This window comes from Dermacentor albipictus, unplaced genomic scaffold (genome assembly GCF_038994185.2).
Source record: "Dermacentor albipictus isolate Rhodes 1998 colony unplaced genomic scaffold, USDA_Dalb.pri_finalv2 scaffold_11, whole genome shotgun sequence".
Lineage (NCBI taxonomy): Eukaryota > Metazoa > Arthropoda > Arachnida > Ixodida > Ixodidae > Dermacentor > Dermacentor albipictus.
In genome coordinates this window covers 9276894-9303018 of record NW_027225565.1, presented here as the reverse complement: position 1 = coordinate 9303018, position 26125 = coordinate 9276894, and the positions used below count along the sequence as shown (strand labels likewise).

Genomic DNA, 26125 nt, shown 5'->3' with positions numbered 1-26125 from the left:
CCTTGGAAAAGGATTGTCACGGCTGTGGTGTTCTTGATTCTCTTCACCTCCAAGGCGTTGGGGTTGCGTTTCGTGACGATCAGTTCTCGGAGTTGGGAGTCGTTGAGCTCGAGGTCAATGCCTCGGACTACGCCTTTGCAGGTATCATCGGGTGGCGCCGGGTATACTGTGACCCGATACGTAGTATCTTTCATGCGAATTTGTTGCACCGTGGCGTATGCTCTTGCATTACGTTCGCTGGGGGTGCAGATGATGAAGATATTCTGAGTTACGTTGGGGCAGATGGAGTCTTCCGTGAGGTCTTGAGGAGCCAGGGCTGCCGCCATTGCCAGGGCTTGCTCAACCTGCACTGGTGTAGATTTGGCCACGTTAAGACCGTCTCGGGGTCTCACGATTATACGGAACGTGTCCCTCGGTAGCTGAGGGAGTCTCGAGGTAGCGACGAGGCGCTGGTATGCGCTGTTCGGTCCGGCGGTGCGATCACCGTCCCTTCGTCTGCCACGAGTACTTGAACTTACTCCTTGTGGTTGACTGGCCTTTACCTTGCGCGATTTGCGGTTATATGCCGCAATCCAGTTCGGGTCATTCGCATCTTCCGGCGATATTGTCTCACCGGGGACGATTTCCATGGCGGCAATGACTGACTTGCGGTGTTAGGCCTAGGCCTATCCGCCTTTGAACGACGAGGTTGAGAATTCGAATGCAGAAAATGTTGAGAAAGAATCCACCCACCGAAATAAATCCGGTATCCACGGAATCCGTGTAACTTGTTGCTTTCGTTGGTACACAATTCACTTCGATTTAGCGTGAATAACCTCGTGAAATCATTGATTATATCGGGAGCCGATGTTTGCACGTCCGCACCAGTCGGCGCCCCACTACCAACCCTGTTCTCAAAAAAAAAAAAAATTTCTGCCCCAAAACCTTGTTTTTTTTCTCCCAAAGTAGCTTCAACAAGTAAATGCTTGTCTTCTCTACCACTGATTTTTCAAGGACCAGAAAAGCAGGTGTTTATTTGTAAATTAATGGCTGAGTAGATGACAATATGCTAAACCTGCAAATCCACTTCTCGCGGCACCTTTTTAGACGCAACCAAAATGGTAGGAATCGGGCTAAACCTTAATTGAAGTATCAACATGCGAGTGAGTGACACCATTCTTGCCACCGTTTGTTCCCCACACCAGCCAGGGTATCAAAACACATTTCTCAGTTTTAACAAGCTGATCATCATACCGTGTGGTTGAAGCAGTGCTTTGACCAGGACAAAGCGGAGACACACAAGTAGGCATGACATTCGCTGTCTCTCGCTTTGTCCTGTGCAGTGTGCTGCTTCACTCGCACGGTATGATGATTAGTCACCAACTCGCCCAGCTTTCCACTTTACTGTGCAATGCTAGTAGCAGGAACATTGCCATCTCTTTGTTAAGAAATGTTAGCTCTGTGGGAAAGCCTGCTTATGGACTTTTGCATATCGTCCATTTGTGAACTGAATGTATGAATGTGTGTTGTTTAGTGGCGCAACGGCCAGGTATGGCCAAAGAGCGCCACATTTATGAACTGAATACATACATTAATCTTGTAAGTGCAGGTTAGAACGATGTTGCAAAATTCAATGAAATCGAACACTTCGAATTAGCTGAAATGATCACTGAAACTATTGATGATTTTGTAGGCATGCTTTTGTCTCAGCACCATGGGCAGCTATGGAAAATGCTTGTTAAAGCCATTGGATGTTGTACCAGTCAAACCCTTATTAAAGAACAGCCAAGCTATCCAGCATTGTTTGAGGTGTTCAATAATTCAGCTCAAGTTGCTTCAGCTTGCCAATGCCTCATATAGTATGCTCGTATCTTTGTTGTAGAAAAAAGCATTGCTGTAGAAACCAAACTTTTTTGCTCTTAAAGGGCCCCTCACCAGGTTCTGGCCATTTTGAGCTGACAAGCACAGGGCATACATTGCGTGATAACGATCGTATCTTCAAGGTATTACATCGTTACACCGCACGGAAAGATCTGAAATTTCAAACCGAACATCGTTTTTACTTCGCCTTGTGGCCACCACGCTCCAAGCCGGACGATGATGTAGTCGTGCCCCTGCACCTACGTATCTAGTCGTGTCCACAGTGTGACATTGCTCGTGGTGACACGTGACTTCAAGAATTATTCGAGACAATATCTGTTATTGGTGTGATCAGTTGCTTGAATTCACGAATTGAAGTTTATCGAAATAATGAAATGCACAAACGGCATGTCTGCATGTTTTTTGCTTTACTTCACACCAAAGTAAGATGTACTTCCGCATCGTCCGCTTCTTCCCACGGTCGTGCGGTCACGTGCATAAGTACTGAAACTAGGCCATTTTCTACCGTGTTCCAGCGCGTGATCCTGCTCTGCGATCCGCTTGTTCTGCCTCAGTATTCGTGAAGCACTGAATTATACCGCTAGTCATGTTTCCTTGTGCACAGCGTGCAAAATCGTGCGCTTCTGCGAACCAGACAACAGCTCACGCTTGACGCCTTCAGCGAAAACGCATAGCATCGGGAAAAAAAGTGAGGAGAAAAAAAAAGGTGAAGTAGGACCTGTAATTTATGTGTCACGCGATCCTTGAGGTCCAGCACGAGAAAACGCAAGGAAGGAATTTCACTCACGAAGGCTAGACAGGGCAAGTGAAGAGGGAGTCTCACTATGCAGTTGAGCCCGCCTGCTGGAATCATGGGTTCACAGCACTGAAATATTTCTATCTTGGCTATTAATGAGCGGGATTGAATCCTGGCCACGGCGGCTGCATTTCGATGGGGGCGAAATGAAAAAACACCTATGTACTTAGATCTAGGTGCACATTAAAGGACCCTAGGTGGTCAAAATTTCTGGGGTCCTCCACTACAGCGTGCCTCATAATCAGAAAGTATATATATATGTATGTATAGTGCTAAAAGTCTAGCCTCCTTATGGCCAAACGCATTTTCAGTGCACGAGTTGAGAGTGTTCTAACTAAAATTCTATTGCTTACTGATGTCTGTAGCTGCTTTCCAATTCAGAAATTGAATACCGCTTTGCTCCTCTGAACACCAGCTCAGCGGTGTTCTAGGTTCCACCAAGACACTCGGAAAGGACTGTCCGGGACATAAGCTCAGCGCTGTCCGCAAAATTTCGGCTACCCCGTCCTCCTCCTCCAGGTTCGCTCCTGTCAAACCAAAGCAGGTAATGCCTTCAAGGGTGGCACGACCATTTATCACAAGTAAAGCACGACAGGTAAGCATTCTTGATGTTCTCGTAAATGTCATGCCACCTCCTGTTTTCTACTGTCCTATTAAAACTAGGGTTGTTCAAGGTTGACAGATAGTTTAGTTTTTTAGAGATGGAATGGAAATCAAATGCTTTATGGTTATGAAACTTTTCTCTGTCACTGGAACAATGTGACAGTTACTAGCATTGCTACAGTGAATACATTTGTGTTCATGCAGTTTATTTATCACAAACTTCCGTACTTCGCCGAACAGCTGAAGCAATGCATGCAACTGTGTCGGACTCTTGTGTGCCACACTGTGCCTGAAGTTCTTGAGGAATTCCAGCTAGACCTGCATTCTATTCTATTTGAAAGGACACTAAAGGTGAATACTCAGTTGACACAGACTGTTTAAATATCATTCCGGAAACCTCGCGATGTTTGTTTCGTGCCAAAAAGACTTAGTTTACGAGAAAATTACTACTGAAGTGTCGGAATACCTTTACCGGAGTTAAAATCCCCTGCCACCCAACGCCGGGGGAGTGGTGACGTTGCATACACCATCACCACCCTCTGCTGCCATTGCTGAGTAAAACAGCACCCGACTGACGGCACTGCGGTACCAAGCCAAGGCTGAGCGGTGGATTCGCCGCTGCAGCTGCTTTTTGGTCAAGTGGCGTAGACCATTCGGGCATCCTGGGACATCACATGGAAGTTTACTTCTCTGCTACTTGCAGTTTGTGCAAGTTTCACGAGCCAACAAGAAGCGCAGCACTATGCAATAACGAAACATCTGAAACGTGAACATGTGTGCGCCGCAGAGTCGAGCGAAAACGAAACCGTTCAACCGCCCGGGTCGTTTTCAAGGCTAATTTCAATCATTTCTTTTTTCTAGAAATGAAATGGAACTGGACAAGTAGCACTTTATTTCGTCTTATAATACAATACAATGATGTTTTTTGCAACAAGTAGTTCAGTGGTACCTTTTACCTGAGCAGTGCTGTCATCATCGGGCACGTGCTTGAATGTCCCGGGGGAGTCTATAATCATGTACTGCATTTACCTCAATTTCTCGATCATTGAGGCTCTGTTTGCGATAATATCAGCGGCTTATAGATTCTCGAGCACTAATCTATCACTTTAGCTTGACTTAATATTTACCTTTAGTGTCCCTTTAAATATTTTACTTTAGTCATTTTTCTACAAGCCCTGACGCATGGGCTGCCATTATGGTAGCCTAAACGGCTGTGTTTGTGTCGAAGGGGCACCACTACAAATGTGATGCAATAAAATCTCTATGATACAAATTTCTTGGGATCTCAAAAAGTGTTCATATCATTTGAAATCTATATGATCGTTAAAAAGCCACAATCGCAGCACCAAAATAGAGGTAATTTCGGACATTCTTCTCAATTTGTGATAACTTTGGATTGAAGCCTTTGATGCCTTCCTGGACCTTTATTCCCTGAATGTCGCTGGGCAGGCACTTCCAAAAAGCATGAAATGTTACACTTGTTTCTTCGCCTACATTGCCAGCACTCACTGCATGCAACAGTGAGCATGTTTCAAGTGTGAAAGCTTCTTCTGCCAGAATCATGAAAGGTCAAGATTACATATGCTGACTTCGCAACTGTATGCTGCTGCCATGCTTTTCTTACCCTAAGATGTCTTGTGGTGGCTCTGAAATTCACATTATCCATTGGAACACTGTAGAGCAAGTCTTATTGAAAGAACGCCGGATACATTTTCAAAACTTGTATCGCCTTGAAATTCACATTTGACAATACTTGCGTGGGATAATTTTTATTTATTTATTAAATACATACTGCAGGGCTTGAAAGGCCCAAGCAGGAGGTGTAATGTACATACACAATAAAGCAGTACATGTAGAATCGAAGTACAGCACAAACTATTGCCACACAATGTTCGAAAATAAATAAAATAAAATGCCACAAGCAATACAACAAAATCGTTTTGTGCAACACAGCTTCAGTAGTGTAAAAGTAGAAGTCGTATTGAATTAGCAGCAGGTTCCACAGCAGGCTAATTAAACATGAACTCAGCCAATTCAATTAGATATATGTTCATTTGAGTAAGTGCTGGTCATTTGTTCAGTGGGGAGACTGTTCCACTCTGCTATTGTGCAAGGGAAGAAAGAATACTTAAAAACATTATTTCTAGCACTGTAATGTGTTAGTGACGCAGAGTGATGAGGCCTTGTTCAGTTGCCTTTATTAAGTAAAAAGAAGAAATTTAAGTCTGAATTCTCCTTTTTAATTGCAACGTTCAAATATTATGTTCAATTATTAGTTTTCTTGGGGAGTCATTTGAGCAATATTTTGAAAAGATAAACCTTACTGCTTGGCGCTGAATCATTTCTAGAGCACCAATATTAGTTCTAGTTCTAGGATCCCATTTAACAGCTCCAAATTCCAGTTTAGGACGGACGAGGGGTGTATGAGCAATTAGACAAGTTTCAGCGGGAGCATGTTTTAATTTGTGTCTGAGAAGGCAAAGTTTCTGGAAAGCAGAGTCGTATAAGTAATAAATGTGGGAGTTGTAGTGGAGATCATTGGTTAATGTAAAAGCTAGATATTTGTATTCACTAACCTCTAAGTGGCTGTGATTCAAGGCTGTAAGCAGATGATAGCTTCATTTTTCTCGTAACTTTCATGAAGACTGTTTTGCTTATGCAGGGGTGGGACTCGTGCACCAATTGCGCCATTTTGATACAAACACAAATTCTTGCACCACGCTGCGCCAGAACGTCTTCGGCATTTGTGCTTTGGCAGTGGCCACCAACAGCGAACAGATTCATTCTCCAAAAAAAGAATACAGCTGTTCATATTCAGCACGCTTCGCAACGGCGCCTGCCGCACATTTGCTTGTAATTTTCGTGCTTATAACACTGGACTTTTTGGCACTTCCGACAAGTGGCCAGCGCACGCACCACCACTCCCGGCTGTTGTCGCTGCTGCTGTCACTGCTGTCGTCTCTTCTGATAAAACAGCCTAGGCAGCTGTATTTGGAGTGCACTAGAACACAGTTGAGTGGCCAGGGCGGCGCAGTGCTCCCTGAGGTGCAAAACAACAAAAAATAAGCTGAGGGCGCTGCGAGCGAACTAGCATACCTGCCAACCCTCCCGATTCACCCAGGGGACTCCCAATTTTTACTGAACTTTCCGATTGTACGATCACTGTCTTATATCCCCTGAAAAGTGGTCTCTGTTCGCGCAATAATGGTTTTTGCAAAACCGGCACCGCGGAATCTACAGCCACATCGTAATTGTCAGCATCACCCACAACGGCCGCATTAGCACCATCGGTATCCTGACTAAGCAGCCGATTACGGCGCCTAGTAAGTCGACCAAAGCCAGAGCCAATGTACTATCAGCATCAAATGAACAACGGAGCGCGTGGCCCAAGCGTAAGTGAAGGTATAGGGCGCGCCGTCCAGTCATCACCAATAACAGATGCGCACATCTGATTTGGCTGCACGGCGCTCGTTTGAGAGTCAAACAAACTGCCAATCGTGCTCAGCACACCAATGCCGGCCAGCGTCGCAGCTTCCAGCGATACCGTGCTGCGCAAGTTTGCCGATTGAAAGAACGATGTGGCGCACAAGCACCATACCACATGAGTGAATCTATAACGATGACGGTGCTAACTGCTCCCTGTGCATCGCTGTTCTTCTCAGCGAGCTGTGTCACAATAGTCACCGTAAACTGCAAACTTTAGCTTCTGTTATCTTTTATTTTTATTTTCTACCTTTCAGATGTATGAACCAGATCACAGGTGAAAATATTTCTCTATTGTGGGATCGCGTTGTGCGGCCAAATCGTCAAATGCGTTCCTGTCATTTGTGATGACTGGACGGCGCACACCATACCTTCACTTATGCTTGGCACGCTCTCCGCTGTTCACGTTTCATTTGATGCTGATAGTAGCTCTTGCATTTCCTGCATGCCTTCCTCCATGGTGCACCTTGTTGCTGCTGCTTGTGTGTATGATTAGTGTTGGCTAGGCCGCGTTTGTGCGGTGCACTGTGTAATGTTACAATCCTCATGTGCTTAATGCCATGGCGCTATCAAAGCCCAAGAAAAGGTATTTGCAGAAGTTTTTGCGACCTTATACTTCTGAATTTTCGTGCTTTTTGACACCAACTAAAGGAGAACATTTTGCATTTTGTACAACGTGTGGATGCGATGTCGGCATGTCTCACGGGCGGAAAGCTGACTTGAAACTGCACATGTCCACGGCGAAGCATGATAGCTATGTTCGCACTGCTGAGCAGCAAGACCCCGTAGTGAACTTTATCCGGAACAACTGCAGCGACAGTGTCATACGTGTGGAGTGCCTGTTTACGGGATTCCTCGTCGAACACGACCTTAGTGTCGGCAACCACGTTGGGGGGGCCTCTTCAACAGAAAATGTTTCCGAAATGCGACGAGGCGAAATGTTATGGATGTGGACGCAATTTTGAAGCACAACTTTGAAGAATGCGGAGGTGGCCAACCTTAAATTTATTTTACAGGCATCACTCTTGAGTCTTCGTTTCTTTATTCAGTTTCCCTCAGCTGCTGCCCCGAGATTCCAATGAATTTGTTGAAGTCGCTTTAGATGCTCTCGAAGCTGAGTTGGCCACACTACAGGCATACAGTCTTCAAGAGGACATTCTGAATGAAGAAAGGTGGGACATGCAGTGGTCTATGGTTGGAAAAATGAAAAACACTGATGGAAAACATGTTTCACCGAGTTGCTAAGGTGATGCTCAATTTACTCATGATACCGCATAACAAGGCGGAGTGTGAGAGAATTTTTAGCATGGCGTGAAAAACTAGGACTGAATTTTTTTCGTCAATGTGCAACACAACCCTCTAACACCTGCTGCTAGTGAAGGGCCGTCAGTCTGGACCATGTTTTGAGCAAAGCTACTCGGACAAATTTTTGAAGTGAGCAAAGTCTGCTGCTGCAAGGTCCCTGCAAAAAGACTCGTTGAACACTCCCTGAATGTTTGAACACCTCCCCCCCCCCCCCCTCGTTGGCATGAATAGTCTCCCAATTTTTTATCTCGCCAGATTGGCAGGTATGACCTAGATATCAGGGAGGCCGCACTGCAGCAGGTTCAGCGGGCGCATGTCTTTGTCCCCAGGACTGGTATAACAGAAAGCTATTCCAATCTGTTTTTATGCCCATGTAGCAAGGCCTGAGCCAGTTTGACCTTTCATGAAGGGCTAATGGCAGATTTGGAATAAAAACAGATTGTAATAGTTTTATGTTATACCAGAAAGTTATCATTAGATGCTTTGGAATCACCTTGGTCTATTATGTAGAAATGGCTTTAAAAAGAGTCAGTTTTGCCTAACAGACGAAGCATCGATTGCGATAGTAAATTAATTGACAGCTATACGAAGTAAGGATAGTTTTATCGGCCTTAGTGACTTGTAGACGTTCACTAAATGATCAAGCATGGTGTCATGCGCGCACTCGCTGTCAAAACACTGGAGTGAGGAAGTGCGGCGGCAGCAGCTGTCGAATTTACTTTCGTGCTGCATCTCGCTTCAACCAGAACTAAGCGGCGAAACAGCAGCGTACACAAAGCTCTCAGCACTTGGCGCATGCACCATGTCCCCATCGCAGATAGCTTTCAAGATCAGGCTCGTGCCACGCGCAGCAGCCACCAGAGTAGGATGCCTCTCCTCCCTCCTGGTGCCTTGTGCACGATGGAAGACGACGTGCATTCTCCCTGCTTTCGTCCCTTGCGCACACGAGATAGAGCTGCCATCATTGGCTCAACCTCGTGCGCTTTCACTAGCGCATACAGCGCACAGCAACATTATCAACCTTGGACTTCACATGGAACATCACGGTGACACCCATGGCAGAAATGCGCCTGGAGAGTCCATATAATTGCTATTGCAATAATAAAACACAATAGTTCATAACTCTGGCTTCTCCGTACGGTCTGTTGGTGAAGCGCATTTCCATGCGCTTCACCCACACTTTCAAGACATTAAAGAAAAATGCATATACAAAAAATGCCTTGGGCTACTTTTAGAAATTTTCAAACTCATTATTGCAGAATGCATGTTTTCTTGTGGTTCCTACCACTAATTAAAAATCTGCGAGCACTACTACTGAAATTTGCATGGACTAGGCGGTTTCAGTATCGTTGCTTAAAATAGTTGCAGTACAGCACTCATGTTAGTTTGTTTTGTTTTGTCATGGTTTCAAAGTGCACTGCCATATTGCATTATTCCTCTAAAATTCAGATTGGCCTGCTCCAAAATGCAACTTTATTTGCCTTAATATTGCTCCAAAATGACTTCCATACCCTGCTGATGTGAAGCTCCTTATTCCAACGAGTGCACCAAGACTGATTGTTTTGAAGGTTGGAATTTAATGCGATTTCATCTTGGAAGGCAGATAATTTCAGTAAAGAGTAAACGGTTGTCGGCAAACAATTTAATTTTTACAGGCAGAATAATGGTGTCAACAATGCCATTAATAAATATGTTGAATAATAACGATCCTAAAACTCTACCCTCAGGCACGCCAGAAGTTATGGGAAGTTCACTAGTAGAGTAAGTATCAATAACAACAAATTGCCTGCAGTTCGTAAGTTAAGCAGCAGTGCAATTTATAATAAACATGGGTAAATTGAATAATTCAATTTTTTTTATAAGCTTTGAGTGTGTAACAAGGTTAAATGGTTTCTTGAAATGCAAAAATATGGCATCAATTTGTCAAGATTTGTCCAGTATGCTAGCGAAATCATAAAAACAGTAGTTGATTGTGTTACAGTGCAAAAGCCCTTTTGGAGAGCATACTGCAGGGTTTACAGAATGCCTTTGTCTCCCAGAACTTCATTTATTTAGTTAATGTATGCTCTAAATGTTTACAACAAGAGGAGGTAAGTGATATGGAACGATAGTTTGCAATTAGTGTGGAATCGCCCCTTTTTTAGTGCTGGCATAACACGGACAGTAAGCCAGTCTCTAGGAAGCACGGCTGAAGACAAAGGTGCATGAAAAATCAAAACTAAAGAGTGGGATAACATTTCAGCGTATCTATGAAAAAAAGCATTGGGTATATTGTCTGGCCCACGAGTCAATTTTGTTTTTATATTTAAAAGCGAAAAAACGCGAGGCAATGAAACTATATCATATTCATAATTGTGTGCGTTGCGATCAGAAAAAGGGTGATCTGACGAGCTCAAAAAAAGAATACTGTTAAAGTACCTGTTAAACCATTCCGCAATATCTTCTTTCTCAATTGTAAGATTTCCGTCATGCGCAATCTAGTTGACTGATTTGCATTTTACTGTTAAGAAAGCCCCAGAACTTGCTGGGAGCAGTCTGAATGAAGTTCGGCAATGTATTCTGAAACTACCGCAGTTTTGCATTTCTGACTGCTTGGTTTAATTTCATTTGTAAGGTAGCAACTGTGACACGAGGAATACCTTTTCATCTTAAGTGCTTGACTTTCCTGTTGATTTGCAAATCTTGTGCGTCGTCGAGGGAACAGCTTTAGACATTTTCTTAGCTTTTTTTGCCCCATTTAGATCTTGCTGGTCAGCAAGACTGTCTATCTCTGAATGCATGCACACTCTTCACCTACATGACGAAACTGTTGGAGGAGCAATGTTTCACCACGTACTGTGGAGAGGAGTTTTTCCATTTCCAAGAAGTCTGAAGGGAAGGAATGAAGTGCCTCGGCTGCAGTGAAAGCAGCACAAAGTGCCCTCTCTGCAACCTTCTTGCCAATTTGCGTGTAATCATTGCACGATGACCAAGCACACCCACTCCAGCCATATTGGGATGTGTGTGCACAAGCAAAAGTTCGTCAACCTTGAACAACCCTTGTCTCTGTGAAGAGAAACCATTATTCTCGGTGATACTCACTTTAGATATGGTGTCGTAGCTTGAGAAGATGGAATAAGATCATGAGGGTTTCATCGCTAAACACCATAGTGGAACGCCATTGATACAATCCTCGCTGTTGCATTTTCCCAGCTCCTATGTCGTGTTTTCATGGTCCCAACATAAATCTAATTGATTCCAATGTATCATGTTCCCATTTGATACAGCGCCATTCTGTAATGTTCCCGCATCTTAAATTGCATTTGAGAGTGGGTGCCACGTAAATGTAACGGTGCAGGGAGAAATTCACTCTCGCATGTTGCAACAAACTATTAATTCATTGCAACAAGCTACCAATTCTTTGCAACAAGTGACCAAATTTTGCAATAAACTAACAAAGTTGTACAAGCCAGCTGCTGCACAAACATTAGGAGAAAGCATGTACAGAGCAGTTGGCAAAGCATCTGAAGAAGTGTGCATTGATTAATACCTGCCAGGAACCAAGCACAGTGGACCAATTCTGCTAAGTACAGGGCTACATTTACTTTGTAGCCTGCAAGGGTCTTATTTGCATTTCACGATTGCCGGTTCTCTTTTGTGAGCTTCAGTGCAGTAGAACCATATTGTGCAGTGAAGCGTATAGAAAACATTACGGTAGGGGCCACTGTCACGAAAAACCATACGTGTCCCTTAATTATACACGCACACATGTGCCATTGCTGGTCACAGTAAGAGCACTGAGGCATCTAATAACTGCACTGGCAGCCACACTGACTGTTTCTGACGTTGTGCTGTAGCGATTTGCGCACTTCCTTACGGTTGTGTTTTCCCGGCTGGTACTTTTTTTTTTCCCCACAGCCTCTTTAAAGACGTACCACGGGGCTTCTACTCTATTCATGTTCGTACCATACAGAGAGAGAGAGAGAGAAACAACTTTACTGGTCCATTATGAACTGAAATGCGTTATACAACCATAGCTCTAAACTAACTGCAGCTCTTTCCCATGTTTTCTGTATGAAGTGAACTTGAGCCCTTCGAAATCAAATTTGAGCATTTCAATTCTTAGTCTCATTCCTTCTAAACAGGGATGCTTCCATTTCTTCTGTAAATCCTCCTTTTCTCCTCTTGACTGTCTCACACTTACTGCCAAACTTTGGGCCTGTTGTGTCCCAGTACCTTGAGCTTTCATGAACTGGGACTCCCATCTTTAGCTGGGCTTGGGTTTATAAATGCTTCTCTACGAACAGGGCACCCTGAAGGGATCCACTTTAGAGGAGTCCACCCGCAAGAGGCATGACAGCAGCAGCAGCGGCAGCAGTGAGATGGGGCAGCAACGCAAGCAAGAACTATTGCGGATAAAAATTGGTGCAGCAAAGAAGTGAGCTGGCATTACCTTTTACCCATGACCTTGTGTGCATTACCTATTTTGGACATCAGCAGTCGTTGCCTCCAGTGCAGTTTCAGGTTACATGTGAAAGCTCATATACAACCACAGGGTAGAAACACTATCAAAACTGCAGGCAACGAGGCAGTTCAAACATAGGCACATTGTCTATGTAGTTTCTAGACAGAACGAATCTACTGGAACGATTCATGCAATTTTGCACAACTGTTAATGCAACATCCAATTCAAACGGTATTCTTGGTGAAGATGTTTGGCTGGCACGAAAACATGTTTGTTATATCCAATACAGTAGTATCTCGACGACACGAACCACTCGAGATGGTGTAAAAATTCGAATCACCCAAAAACATTTAAACAATTTGTAAATTAATTGAGGATGCGGCGGTACAGTGGTCAACTTGCTCAAAATAGCTAATTTTGTTTTATCGCCTCCAATTCAGACTTTCCTTTATGTTGTGGCGAAATATTTGGAAGAAATTCACAGCTAAATTAGAGAAATTTGGGCTTTGGGAGGTGCTATTGCACCGCTGATCACGTGAGTGCAGCTTTCCATTGGTGCAGTGCCGCCATCTTGGCACCGCCATAAACACAGATAGCCATAGCGCTGTATTTCTCCGTGCAGAAAAGCAAGAAAAGGAAGCACCAAGAGGGAAAAGCAGCATTGCGATTCGTTACTGCATTCATATAGCACACAGGGAGTGATCCTATTGGCTGACTTGAATTTGAATCACTGGCACGCGTGTTTCGCGCACATTTTGGCGGCAGCGAGCTGTGCACTTTGCATGTTCTGAGGCCAACATTTCAAGATCTCCCTGGTTATTTCCGAGTTTCTTTCATTGCTGTGTGTTTGCTGAAGCCTGTGTGGCTGATGTAATATGCCCTGGCAGCAGGAATGCTACCGGTGCACCAGCTCAATTGTTCGTATCATCTGCTGCAACGTTAAGAGCGATTCGCCACATTCAAAATTTAGCACATTGTAAGTTAGTGGGCTTGTGTCAGGACTTTTTAAAAATTTCTGTCATCCCGAATTTTGTATCAGGCGTGATCGTATCACCGGGATTCTACTGTATACACTTTAAACATGCATGCTGATGTGGTGGGAAATAAATTTGCAAGTAGGTCTAACAAAACGGGCACAAATGTGGTGGCCTCTCAGCAATTAGTCAACTTCCATTAATTCGATCCTGATGGGTCTGACAGCATTGATCAATCTATCTGGCAGGACGAATTAAGAAAGTATGACAGACAAGCAGTGATTGCGATAGCAACATGTTAAAATAATACATGAAGAGTACGGCTCATAGCTATAGTGGCGGTATGAACTGAAGTAAACATAAGCCAAGTAAAAGCGAGCTGTTGTGCTAGGGGTCCTCTGTTTGAATCCTGCCATCAGACAGTTTCATGTATGTTAATTAATTAAAGCCAACGTCTTTCTTAGCGACTTTACCACCACTTTTCCATATTCGTTCTGTTCAAACCTCTTTACTGGTCCGATCCTGGATGTAGCGCACAGCCACACCAATAAAATTCCATGATTTTCAGGTTGAATACTTAAGTCTACAAGTATTTTAGATAAAAGGCCTGCATTGTCAGTGTTCTAGTTTATGACGTTTTTGTAGGCTGCCATTCTCAATATTCTGAAGAATAATTTTGCCAAGAATGTAAGACCTGCTATGAGCAACTTTAATGATAGAATGGCGTGGCAATGTAACTCACATAGACCGCATGCCATATAGCATACATATACCAAAATATATTTGGTAGCTGACTGCGACTACAATGGCAAAAATTGGTTTGGAGTGTCCTTATAGTTGCTATTGCAATAACAAGGTGCAGAAGATATGCCAGAACACACCGCTCACTTAATTCACATTAGTATTTCCCCTATTCTAATTCGCCCCTGGATGAAATGCGCACTCACTTTCTATGTATCGCAAGTAGAAAATAATGCATCAATGACATTAAATTTCCTGAACATGGAAATCTAATGCGCGCCTGACGTTTAGGCTGCCCAGCCGCCTGGTTTCCTGAAGCCAGCTTCACCACAGCCAGCTGAAGTCAGCTTCGCCGCGATACATTCGTGTTATACGTTAAAGCATACAAACTCCGCAAAGGTGGTTTTAGTTTTGTGTCCAATCACACTGCACAGGCTATTTTCGGTCCAGTTTGTATTTTGTATCAGGCGTGATCGTATCACCGGGATTCTACTGTATATCAACATCAAAAAAAGTGGGAGCCACATTTCAACCTGAACTTTGCTACTACTGTCGTCAGTATATCCTGTTGATATGGCCTTGTGCTTATTTGCCAAAGAGGTGTACTAGCACGGATATATTCATGGCAAGCTCCTGATGACACCCTCTGCCTTTGCCATTAGGCCTAACCATTGCCAAGTCCACATGGTGATGGCTTTCATCAAGGCCGGTATGTTTGCAGAGTCACACATGGGTATAATTTCCAATTAAGCGGAGCTCCGAGCGGCATCTTCACGTATGGTTGTTGTTTTGCGTTGTTTCTGTGGGTAGGCAGCACTGCCATGGAGAAGTTGGAATAAATGTGTAATTCCAAAAATTTCAGACTAAGATAATTCTATAGCACATTTGTGTTGCTTGCCATTTTCTCGTGTTTAGCTCTGGCTGCTTTTCTCAACATAACTCATCTGGCAGTGATAGAATGGCTGCACTAAATTGCGCGAAAGGCAGTTATTTGTGCCATCCTGCTTTAAAATGGCATTTTGGCACAAAATTGTGTCATGTCTGCTCCAAAGGAATCATAAGAACTAAAGCCTTCTTCCATTGATGCTGCTTCAGTAGTACAGTGAAACCTCATTGAACCATAGTTGGCCGGAGCTCGGAAAAAGTATGTGCTAAATGGTAGTACTGTTTAACCGAAATATCATGAGATCGACCACTTACCTGTCAAAAACGGAACTCTGAGAGGGAGCGATGAAAGGGAAAAAAAGCATGCAGTATTTATTCACTTCACGCGACAAGTGTTATTTTCGTTTGATGCCGTGGCGGCCTAGCAGCTACAGTGGCCTCAAATTTACTGAAGCTGCGAGGCAGCTTTTCAGCCAGCCCCCTCTTCTCGGCAAATACTCGCGTGGCAGATTCCTTGTTGTCATTATGTAATCTCCGTGCACGCACGAGGTAGTGCTGCAGAAGTCGCGGGGCGTCTTTTTCATTGCGGGGTGCTGTTCTCGTCGCTATGATTGCATTCATGAGGCTGACATAACGTGCAGCTTCTGCCACTGTCGGGCCTGAATCGCCCGTGCTGTCACTTTCCGTGTCGTCCTCATCACTGTTGCTAGCCGACACTTGAGCAACAATAGAGGCAACAATGGCGAAAAGTCGAACCTCGCAGCCGACATCTCTTCGCGGTAGCAGCAGCGCTTCTGTGCAACTTCTTTGCATTCCAAATGCCACACACCGTAGTCAATAGCAGATCTCTGTCGCATGCCAGCGCCGACTTCTTCGTTTCACGTTCGATAGCACGCATGATGTGTAATTTTTCTTCTATGCTGAGCACCTGGCATCTTTATCTGAGCTTCGGCAATTGCGCGAGTCCTTGCTTGCGCTACGCCACAACGCTCTCTGGCATGCTGCCGAAATGATGTTGATGTTGTTGTTGTTGTGGCTTCACGCGCAAACGCACAGGGCGCTTGAAGGCCATTGTTCCAATCTCCGAGGCTAGTTGTTCTGCCGGGCCGCCCAATGGAGACAACTCACCGCCGTGTTTGCGCGAAGAAAAGTGGAAACACTACGTGCTAACCGATACGTACGCAATAAGCTGGTACAGTTTATGTGGATACAAAACACATGTTCAGCGGCCACTGAGTCGGGGATTTGACTTTACTGCTTTTAAAGTGAAACTACTGTTTAAGCAGGTACGGTTTAATGAGGTTTTCCTGTAAAGCTGAAACCAAAGCCTAAAGCATGGCACTGCCACCATCATTGTCTTACTGGAACTCAACACAACAACCATAGCCATGGGTAGAGCCGATGCCATCAGTTCTCCATTCACTGTTTTCATGCTTTTGGTATATTTCTCTTCACCGGATGTTCCAATATACTGCTGCTGTAGGGTAGTTGGGCTTGCGCCATTTGTGCTGCATTTCTTTGTTCCTTATGCCAGCGTGACATGGAGCTCGCTCAAGAATGATGTCAGATCAAAACGAAGTCGCAGATAAAGTCCAGTCGTACATTGCTTAACAGAATTGTTGGCAGTGCCACTTTAAAGGTATCTACATGTACTCAACTGCTGAAGTCTAATTTTCTTATAATTAGAAACCTTCTTTGTAAACCTGCAGGATTTGAAGAGCACATTCTGTGGTTGTACAGTAAAACTCCGTTAATTTGGATTTCACGGGACCGGAGAAAATGTTCAAATTAACTGAATGTCAAATTAACGAGGTTTCGACAATAATAACTCAAGAAATGCCTAAAACATCAACATAACTGGTTACTGTTGCTTGTTGCGCATGAGAAATTTGCGTGGAAAGCACAATTTTAGTTCTTGTAGGTGGTGCAGTCCGCGCAGACTGTCGGGAGAAACGACACAGATGTCCTCCAAAACTTTAAGGGCGTCATCAGCCTCTTTACCAGTATGGCACGGCACTTCACACGCATCCATGACGGGTGCATTTTCTCTATCAGAGTCGGGCTCTTTGTCGCCTAGTACATCCAGTATCCCATCGTCGTTGAGGCGACCGGCAACGGCAACGTCACTATCAATGTGGATGTATTCGTCCAGCGGAACATCCAGAGGCAGAAGTCTGTCGAAGCAACTGCCATTTTCCTCTGCATTTTGGTTAACATCCGCATCCCCGTCTTCCAAAGAATCACCGTCACAGACAAAGCCGCTGTGTCAGGAGCAGTTCGCAATTACTGGAAGCGGCGTGTGGCTTCACACATGCGCCACCGTGTGCACATTTGCCACCATGTGCAGTGAGCAGAGTTACATCATATTTTTTCTTTGCCTCCATACAGAGCAACATGTGCTCAAGCACTTTTCTGTATCAGCCTTTCACATACTGAAGGGGGCCACTCAAACGCAGCTTTGCATCGCGTGAATCGGCAATCCATCTTAACAGCGCTTCAAGTTTCGGGTATGCTGCCATTCGCCGTTTCCTGTTGTCAGCGAACTTGTCGCTGTCGTACGCCTGAAGAATCTCTGCTTCATTTTTCACATATGTGCTGAGCGCACTTCTCTTCACGTTGAACTTATTCATTATGACCTGCCAAGGCAACTCTGCCTTCATGGCTTTCATTATTTCTACTTTCGCTGCCAAATCCTTCACCCGCTTCGGTGGGACACGAGAGCACATGGTGGCGCTGCTTGCGCGGTGCGGCTAGGCATGGCAATGAAGTGCGGGTACACGCACGATGTCAAGAAAAAACAAAGTATAAACGGAAAAAGGAAAGCACGAAACAAAATTTAACACGCACAGACAAAAAAGTTCCGCTGTCCTTGCACATGCACCTGACCCAAACCGATAAACACGATAAAAACGACAACAACAAAAAAACTGCACAACTCTGCAACCACACAACTGCACAAGCAAAAGACAATGTCGGAAATGGTGGACAGCAATACAAAGAAAAAACATGTATGTATAGATTAGGGGTGCTAGCATAGACTGATAGCTACCATCCCGATAACCAGAGCGATGCAGAGGTAGTGTCAAGCGCCAAAAGCGACTGCAAAGCCAGAGGTACGTGATTACCGCCGTGTTTTTTGAGACGTAGGTTTATCTATTATGTAGCAATAAAATAAACGTGGCGGCCTTGAGGTATTTCCGGCCTTTTGGCACTCCCAGCGCATGCAAGCATAGGCTTTGAGATCGGCACATGCTACTCAGAGACGCCATCACTGGCGGTGCGATTTGAACACCCCCTAGTGCCACCTGATCCTATATGCCTCATGCACCTCTAAGCTCCAGGAACTGTCCGAATTAACAGGAGTTTCATGCCATAGGGTTGTGTACATGTTTGAGGGGAGCAGACGGTGCGTACGAATTAACTGAATTTCCGTATTAACGGGGGCCAAATTATCAAGGTTTTACTGTAATTTAATCAGTTTTCTCATGGCTCATAGCAAAGTTATGCAGGAGAAATTGTGCACATTAGAAGTGACCTGGTCTTGTTGACGTGCCCTAGTTCAGCTAACTTAATTTTTCTTGCTCACTTGAAGCGCTTCAAAGATGCAGCGTTTCTTGCAAGCCAAATATAAAGGCAAGTCAAGGAGCAGATTTATACCACGACATACACACAGGGAGCGCCGTTTTATTAAAAATAATGAAACTAGTTTACTCATTGTTAGCATATATTCTTTGTTTTTGTGCATAAAGCCAGCTCCACTATATTTATTGAATATTTCTGTTAAAAGTGAGACAATATCTGGTATATGTATGCCTGTTGAACACTGCGCTAAAGGTGCTTGTTGCGCCAGAGCAGACTTTTGCCTGTGCTAAGACCTGCACCAGACGGTCAAATGGCTCTTCCACCAGTGCTTTGGCCATGGTGTGCACATTTGTCTGTGCAACTTGTTTTTACCATTTCTGTCCAGTTGTAGCAAGGAATAAACTACAAACATTGAGCTGTGCTTATATAAAGTGGCTCCAATTTGCTTCTAAGTGCAGTGTACCGATACAGATGACCACTCTGTTGAAGGCACTAGCATGTTTGGCGTGATAGTATTCAGTGTGGCGCATTCAGTAGGCAATGGCAAAAGTGTAGTTTTCTTCCTGCCTCATGATGCTTAGAGCCAATGAATTATTTGTGCATATGCATTGAGCCAGGGATTGAATTATTATTATGATGAAATGTCGCATGGCTGAGTCCACAAAATATAGATACCGTAGTTATTTTATTGCTCTGTAATTTTCAGAATACACGCAAGGGATTGACCTACCATGTTGGTTTGTTTTCAGTGCAATCTCCAGCACCTACAAATAAAAAAAAGTAAATTTCAGACATTTATGGACAGTTTACCATAACCTGTGAGTGAAGGAAATATTGTAGACTGCCTTTTTATTTGTTTTTTTTAATTGTTTTTACCTCACTCTATGTTGGCCAACTCATGCACATTTTCTGATAACAGTTGCTATCCTGCGGACTGCCTCCTTCTTTTAATAACATTAGGCAATGGAATGCTTATCTTTCTCCTTGCTTATCCTAAACAGCTTCATGAATCAAGGAGTGTGCTGAACTGGGCTGGTTGGTACATCATTAGGACTGGCACAAACAGAGCTTAAGCGGGACGAAGTGGGGACGACAAACAGGTCCTAGTCTCTCGTCCTCACATTTGTCCCGTGCAAGCGCTCTTTGCTCCTGTCCTAATCGTGAAGCAGGTTGCAGGTAGAGAACAACCTGGTTTCTTCTTGTGAGGGTGCTTTGGACCCTGTCAAGTAAAAGTCCAACTGACTTCTACCCCCCCCCCTCTGGGTCACCTTTGGATTTCATGTTTCAGAGACCGAGAGCAGAGGCTGGCTAGGGCACAAGCTCAGCGGGAGCGACGTGAAGCTGAGCGGCGGGAGCAAGAGCAGTTGCGACAACGGGAAGCTCAGCAAAAGGAGCTCGAGAGGTTAAAGCTACGGACTGCATTTCATCAGCTCAAGCAGAGCGAGTGCGTGTTATATTTGTCATGAATGAGAGCTGCCTTGAATTTGGCCAAAAGTAGAGCATGTCTATCTTTCAGAGGCACCAAAGGCCATGTTCTCAGTGTATCGCTTTCGGAAGTGTCACTTTCACTGTACATTGATTGGATAAGCTGGGAGATTACTTATGAAGCATCATGCTGGACTTTCTGTTATGTAAAATTCAAAGTATCCCTAACATTGATCAGCCAAGAGTACGGCCCCTGTCCATAAGCCCTCGATATGCGGAAACTGCAAAGGGGCCAAAATATTTTGCTGGCAATCCGTAGTTGCCATGCTGTTAAAAGGTTCACATGTTGCTAGTTCCTATTGTATTAATCCAAAAGTTAGTCTTTCAGTGTCATAAAATAATGGGAGATTAGCATGAGCTTCATTGGAATGTTGCAGACGAACGGAAACAAAGCCATACTGCCTAATATTAAAGCAGTATGGAAAGTCCTAGACTTTGAAACCATAGTAGGAATACCAACTAGTCTCGGATCACTATAAACTATTTACAATAGCTTTATATGAAAAAGTTTTAGTTTTGTTTCTTATGAGGTGTTCCCCTCACAGTTTTCTGCTTTAGGGCACTCCATTGTGCTACTTCTCTTGTATTTGCTCAAATATACAGCATCACTTTAATAAAATCTGACATCTGAGGTGTATGTGTCGTAACATCATGATGGAGGAGATAATCATATTGGAGTGTGATGTCGCAAAGTTTTGGCACACGCTCCAGCTCGCTTGGTCATGCTGCTGCATCAGATGCTTGACAAGTAGTAGCTCACCAGACCACCGAGCAAGCTGGAGTAAGTACCCCGAAACGTCACACTGTTCTCTTACCATGTGACTGCCTACTGTGTCATAACACGAGCACCTCCTGGGAAACAAAACCAAAACTGGTTGATAGAAAAGTTATTGTAGAAAATATTTAAATTGCTCTAAGGCTTGTCAGTATTTTTTCAAAGGTTACAAGGTCGAGGATCATCATTTAAAGCAGATATAAGAAGTCTAAACTATCATGTCAGCAATCCTTTAAATAATCCATAATTATCTGGAGCCAGGTACTAAGCTGATGTGGTGGCACGAAGCCTCTCTAGGCCAGTGCTTCGATTCTGGCAGTCTTATCGGTGCTGCAGGTATTTGGGAATCGTAACTTGCATGGTTAAGTGTTTTGTTGCAAACTTGAGAACCTCATTCCCTTATAGAAACCTTGTTGTTTTTTATTGCTTACCAGGCGCAGCCTAAATGTTGATACGTTAGCGGCTGCTACAAAGAAGAAAGCAGAATCTCCTCTGGTCTCTGCATCCAAGAAGCCAACTCCCGTAAGTTATGTTTCAATACTTTTCCTCGTTTCTTCCGTTGTCTGCGTATATTAACAATATCAAGAAATTTGTGCATGTAATTAAGTACATAAAAAGTTGTGTTGAACAGGAACACGCAAGTGCTGTCAAGTAAAAAGCACAACCTTGACCAAGAAAAGTGTGCTTGAAGGGAACACTAGGTCAATTTAGACTGACAAGACCGTAGCTCTATATTTATTGATTTAATGGCAATTGGTTGTTTATCAGAAGAAAAGAAAAAACATGGATGGCTCGGAAATTTATGACAATGAATGTATATAAAGCGCAATAAACAAAGCCACAAGAACGTCTGAATCCACAAGCATGAAGATCGGGCAAATCCGTGTACTTTCCGTCATTCCCATGGTTGCTGAATTATTGCAGTGCAAGAGCTCCCTCTAGTAATTATTGCCAGAAACTCTATGCTAGCATACAACACCAAAATGTATGACCTCATGGCAAGCTGGTGCGAGAACTTTGCTTGTTTCATTTCTTGTTTTTGCGCCATTTTTTTAGCCTTGCTATGTCTCCTCTCAGTATAAGAGTGGGTTTTTTGTTATCGTAAAAGGGTAATTTACTAACACAGCTAAAATAATTTTTATATATTTCATATAATAGCCAGGTTTCGAAAACGATGTGGCGTTGAGCTGCTTGGTGATCTTCAGAAATGTCCATTTACACTCAGCATGCCTATTTCTGTAGGTTGCAGGTTTACTTCCAGTGAAACACTGTCATCGAGCCATTGATTTCATCAATAACATCTACAATTAAACCTCTGCATCACAGTCAGTAAAATTGGCAATTTATTTCGTTATATTGAAATTTCATTTCATTGAAATTTGATGTTTTATGCAAATAAATATAGTGACCAATGGATCTTTCTTACACAGAAGGGGTCGCAAAACTTTCCACATTGGGAAATCGGAAAAATGAAATTTTAATTAGAGGCAGATTATGCTTTTTTAATTTGACAGCCGGCTATGAAAAATACGGTTTCACGCCATGTCGATGATATCTTCACATCAGCGGTACGAGGCGAGGCCAGCCACTTTTGCATACACTCCTCCTCTGCAGCTGACAGTACCACCCGTAGTGAAACGATGCTATCATAAAAGGGCTGGCAGCGGGGAGCAAATGCTTTGTCTGCCTCTTGCTTCAACATGTATCTGAAAGTCAATATTATGCAACCTTCATTACTAAACGCGCAGGAAGAAGCACACATGATGACTTGCCTTCTCGGCAGACCCCCCTTCCTTTGCTCGCGCAGGAAGACTGCGCTTATCAAGCCACCACCTTTCTTGGCTTGCCCTCACATGCTTTCACTCGTACCCAAAGCATACGGCGTGTGGGGCACATTAAGATATTATCGCACTTGGACTTTATATGGAACATGATGCTGCTCCGCTTTGGTGGACACTCATAGTCACATGGCACGCGATTTGAGAGGTGCGTTTGCAAGCAGCCACTTATAATCCAGTCATTTGACCATCGGCGTCCATGGAAGTTTCCATTTATTGTCTTGGTATTCCTTCACGGCACTACTGAAATTTTATTATATAGATAGCGTGTAAACACGCTTTGTTATACAGTGGAATCTCGATGATACGAATCTCACGGGGTCACGAAAAATATTCGTATTAGCCGAAATTCGTATCATCCAAACAATTAAATCTAGCTAAATTAAAGAGTGAGAGGTGAATTCACTCAGGCACACGTACGTAAAAAGCATTTATTTCTTGAAGGAAAAGTCTCCGATGACCTTCTGCTTCTTTTTCTTTGCCAGGTCAATTAGCAGACTTTGTTCAAATCCATAAAAACGCGTGCACGTGTCGTCGCTGATTTCATCCGCGGCCATAGCACCCCTCAGATCTTCGAGCGCATGCAGCGTTTCAGCCGCCGGTGGTGGTCCTTCGCCGTCGCCCACGTCAGAGACAAGAACGCGGTTAGAAGCACAGCAGCCACTCCGTCCGATGGCACGCGGAAAAGGAGGAAAAGCTTAAAAGCAACAAAAGTTCCACCGCTTCAAACTCTTCGCGCCCAGTCGCGGCCTCCGCGCAGTCCGGCGCCACGTCCGCGCCTCCGCACCAAAAGAGAGAGAGAGAGAGAAATCGCGTAACTGCGCGCTGTTCTCTTTCACTGCCGTCGGTGGGGCTCACGGTCGCGTCCGTCCGTGCGCTGGAATGGCGCCAACTGTGGCCTCTTCTCCGCGCAGCAGCGCAACCTCCTCCCCTCCTTAGCAACCGGCGCGCCGGTCGGGGGCGCAGCTGCGCATAGCAACTGTGACGTCACACAGTAGCGGTAGAACGAGCGCGCGGGCGTCGGCGGTGTCAGCTGCACCGCCGTTCCTCCGTCAGACGTCTCGTGAGACCCGTAGCTCCGAAGCGGCCCAGTGATTGCGCGCCAAGCGGTTCTGGAAGCGGCAGCGGACGCCGGATTCCCCCAACATCAAACGCCAGAAGAACAAGGAGCGAATGCGCGAGCGACGAATGAACATGTCACCAGATGCGAAAGCAAGGGAGGCAGAACGGAAGCGCCAACAGCGACTGATTAGATCGCCGGGTACTAAAGGCAGGGAAGCAGAACGCAAGCGGCAGCAACGACAGGCGATATCGCCGAACACCAATGCGAATGAATTGGAGCGTAGACGGCAGCAGCAACCGGCCATTTCACCGAACAGTAAAGCCAGGGAAGTGGAGCGCAGACGGCAGCAGCGTCTGGCCTTCGCCAAGCACACTTTCAAATTTCCAAAGTGTCTTCGGTAATATTCGTATCAACCGATGCGGGTCGAAAATTGATTCCTAACAACCGTTCTCTAGCACGTTGGAAAATAATGGGGCTCGACCGCGCCCACGGAAAAATTCGTATCATCCAGAAATTCGTATTAGCCGTGATCGTATCATCGAGATTCCACTGTATTGATGTTCTAAATACGTGGTGTTCCATGGACAAGACGTTAACAAAATGTTATTTAGTACTTTGTTATATCAAGAATTTTATTATTTGAAGTTCACTATATTGAGGTTTAACTATTACAAAAACACATAACAATATTAATTAGGCAGCTTCTTCACTTTCAAGCAAAGTGCACTTATGAGTTTGTCGGCATAATCTCGAGATATTCTTCTTGCTAGCTGTCGTGGGCTGATTCATTTTGACCTTGCCTAGGTAATCCTTCTCACTAGGTAATCATTATATAAGAACAAAAATGTTGATGCATAATTTGTGTATGCACAGTCTCGACTATACATTATGAATGCATAGCTGCTCCTCCAGTTATGTCCTGTAATTCTAATTTCATACTTGATAAAAAATACTTATATCTAAAGTTAGCATTACCCCACCTTTCCCTCCCCAGGGGTATAGCAGCTATGGCGTTCTGCTGTTAAGCACAAGGCCATGGGTGCAACTCACGACCATGGCAGCGAGATTCCGACGCGGGTGGGATGCAAAAATGCTTGTGCAGGGCTTCTACCAGCTGGGAAAACTGGGAAAACCGGGAATTCTCAGGGATTTTGACTAGTCTGGAAAAACTCATGGAAAACTCAGGCAATTTGCACTTCTATCAGGGAAAATTGGCTGTAATTTTTATTGAAAGGGAACGAAAGTGGTAGTAATGCTGGCCTGAGTAACAGAGGAATTGTAACAAATGGTCTTTGATGCTGCGTCGTCAGCTGGAGGAGTTGCCAGAGCACACTCAACAAGCGACTTTCCGGACACCAGATAATTCGGATGGCTTCGGGGCACTACTGCGTACCCCATAGGGTCAATGTATAAGAACGTCTGAAATTTAGGACGCAAGAACCCTTCGCCGTCTGATTTTCCGGACTTTTCGCCGTGACCGCAGGTCCGAAACGGCATTCATTAAAACCACCGCTGCCGTCACTTTGATAACCTTGCCGCCTCGAACCGGCGCACTTGCACGCAGATGCGCTGGCAGCCGCTGGCAGATGCGCTGGCAATGCTAGGCCTAGCTGCTTCGAGGTTCGGTATTACTCTTCTGACCGTTCTGTGCCGTGTTTTTCATTGAATGAATTCGCCGCTGTCAGCAATGGCACCGACACTGCCTTTGTGATCATTGCGATTGGCTTCGAAGTTCGAAAAGCACGATGCATTGCATAATGCCGGTTCCTGAAAGTCAGCTTCACCTCATTACTGCACTGTTACGCTGTGAAGCATAAGAAGTGTAGGAAGGGGCAACTGTCACGGTACACAATATGTATTCCTTAATTATACACGCATGCACCCGCCATTTTCTGTCACAGTACAAGCACCGATACGCCTAATAAGTGTGCTGGCAGGCCTTCAGAGCTTTTTCGGGCGTGCCTATGGCGATTTGAGCCTTTCAGGGCTGTAAAAGAGATGCATTACTTTTTTCGGATGTTTTCTTGGCCCCTATGGAGTCCGAAAAATCGGACGCTGACTGTAACTGTCCAAGAAAATGTTTCAAATAGTCCGTGTGACGAACACGCAGCTGAAGGAGAACAAGAAGACAAGGGACCTATGCATTCAGAAATGAACGGGAAAGGAAGCATGCCGCCGCTTTTTTGGAGGAGCTTGCACTCTAAAAGTAAAGCGTTGGCTGACACCGAGATGCAGGTGCCCCTCATCCAAGCAAAAAAAAAAAAAAATTCTTTAGAACAGTGAAACGCAAC

The 26125-nt window shown here is 44.5% G+C and overlaps 1 protein-coding gene across 2 annotated transcripts in view; it reads left to right on the top strand.

The window, feature by feature from the left end:
• The window catches only part of LOC139051258 (inner centromere protein-like), a 100042-nt gene that overhangs the window by 47656 nt on the left and 26261 nt on the right, over nt 1-26125 (top strand). For both annotated transcript variants that reach the window (XM_070528261.1, XM_070528262.1), the window contains 4 exons: nt 3072-3251; nt 12334-12464; nt 19962-20117; nt 21368-21455. In XM_070528261.1, the coding sequence (XP_070384362.1) occupies nt 3072-3251; nt 12334-12464; nt 19962-20117; nt 21368-21455 (555 nt within the window). The remainder of the gene's footprint in view (nt 1-3071; nt 3252-12333; nt 12465-19961; nt 20118-21367; nt 21456-26125) is intronic.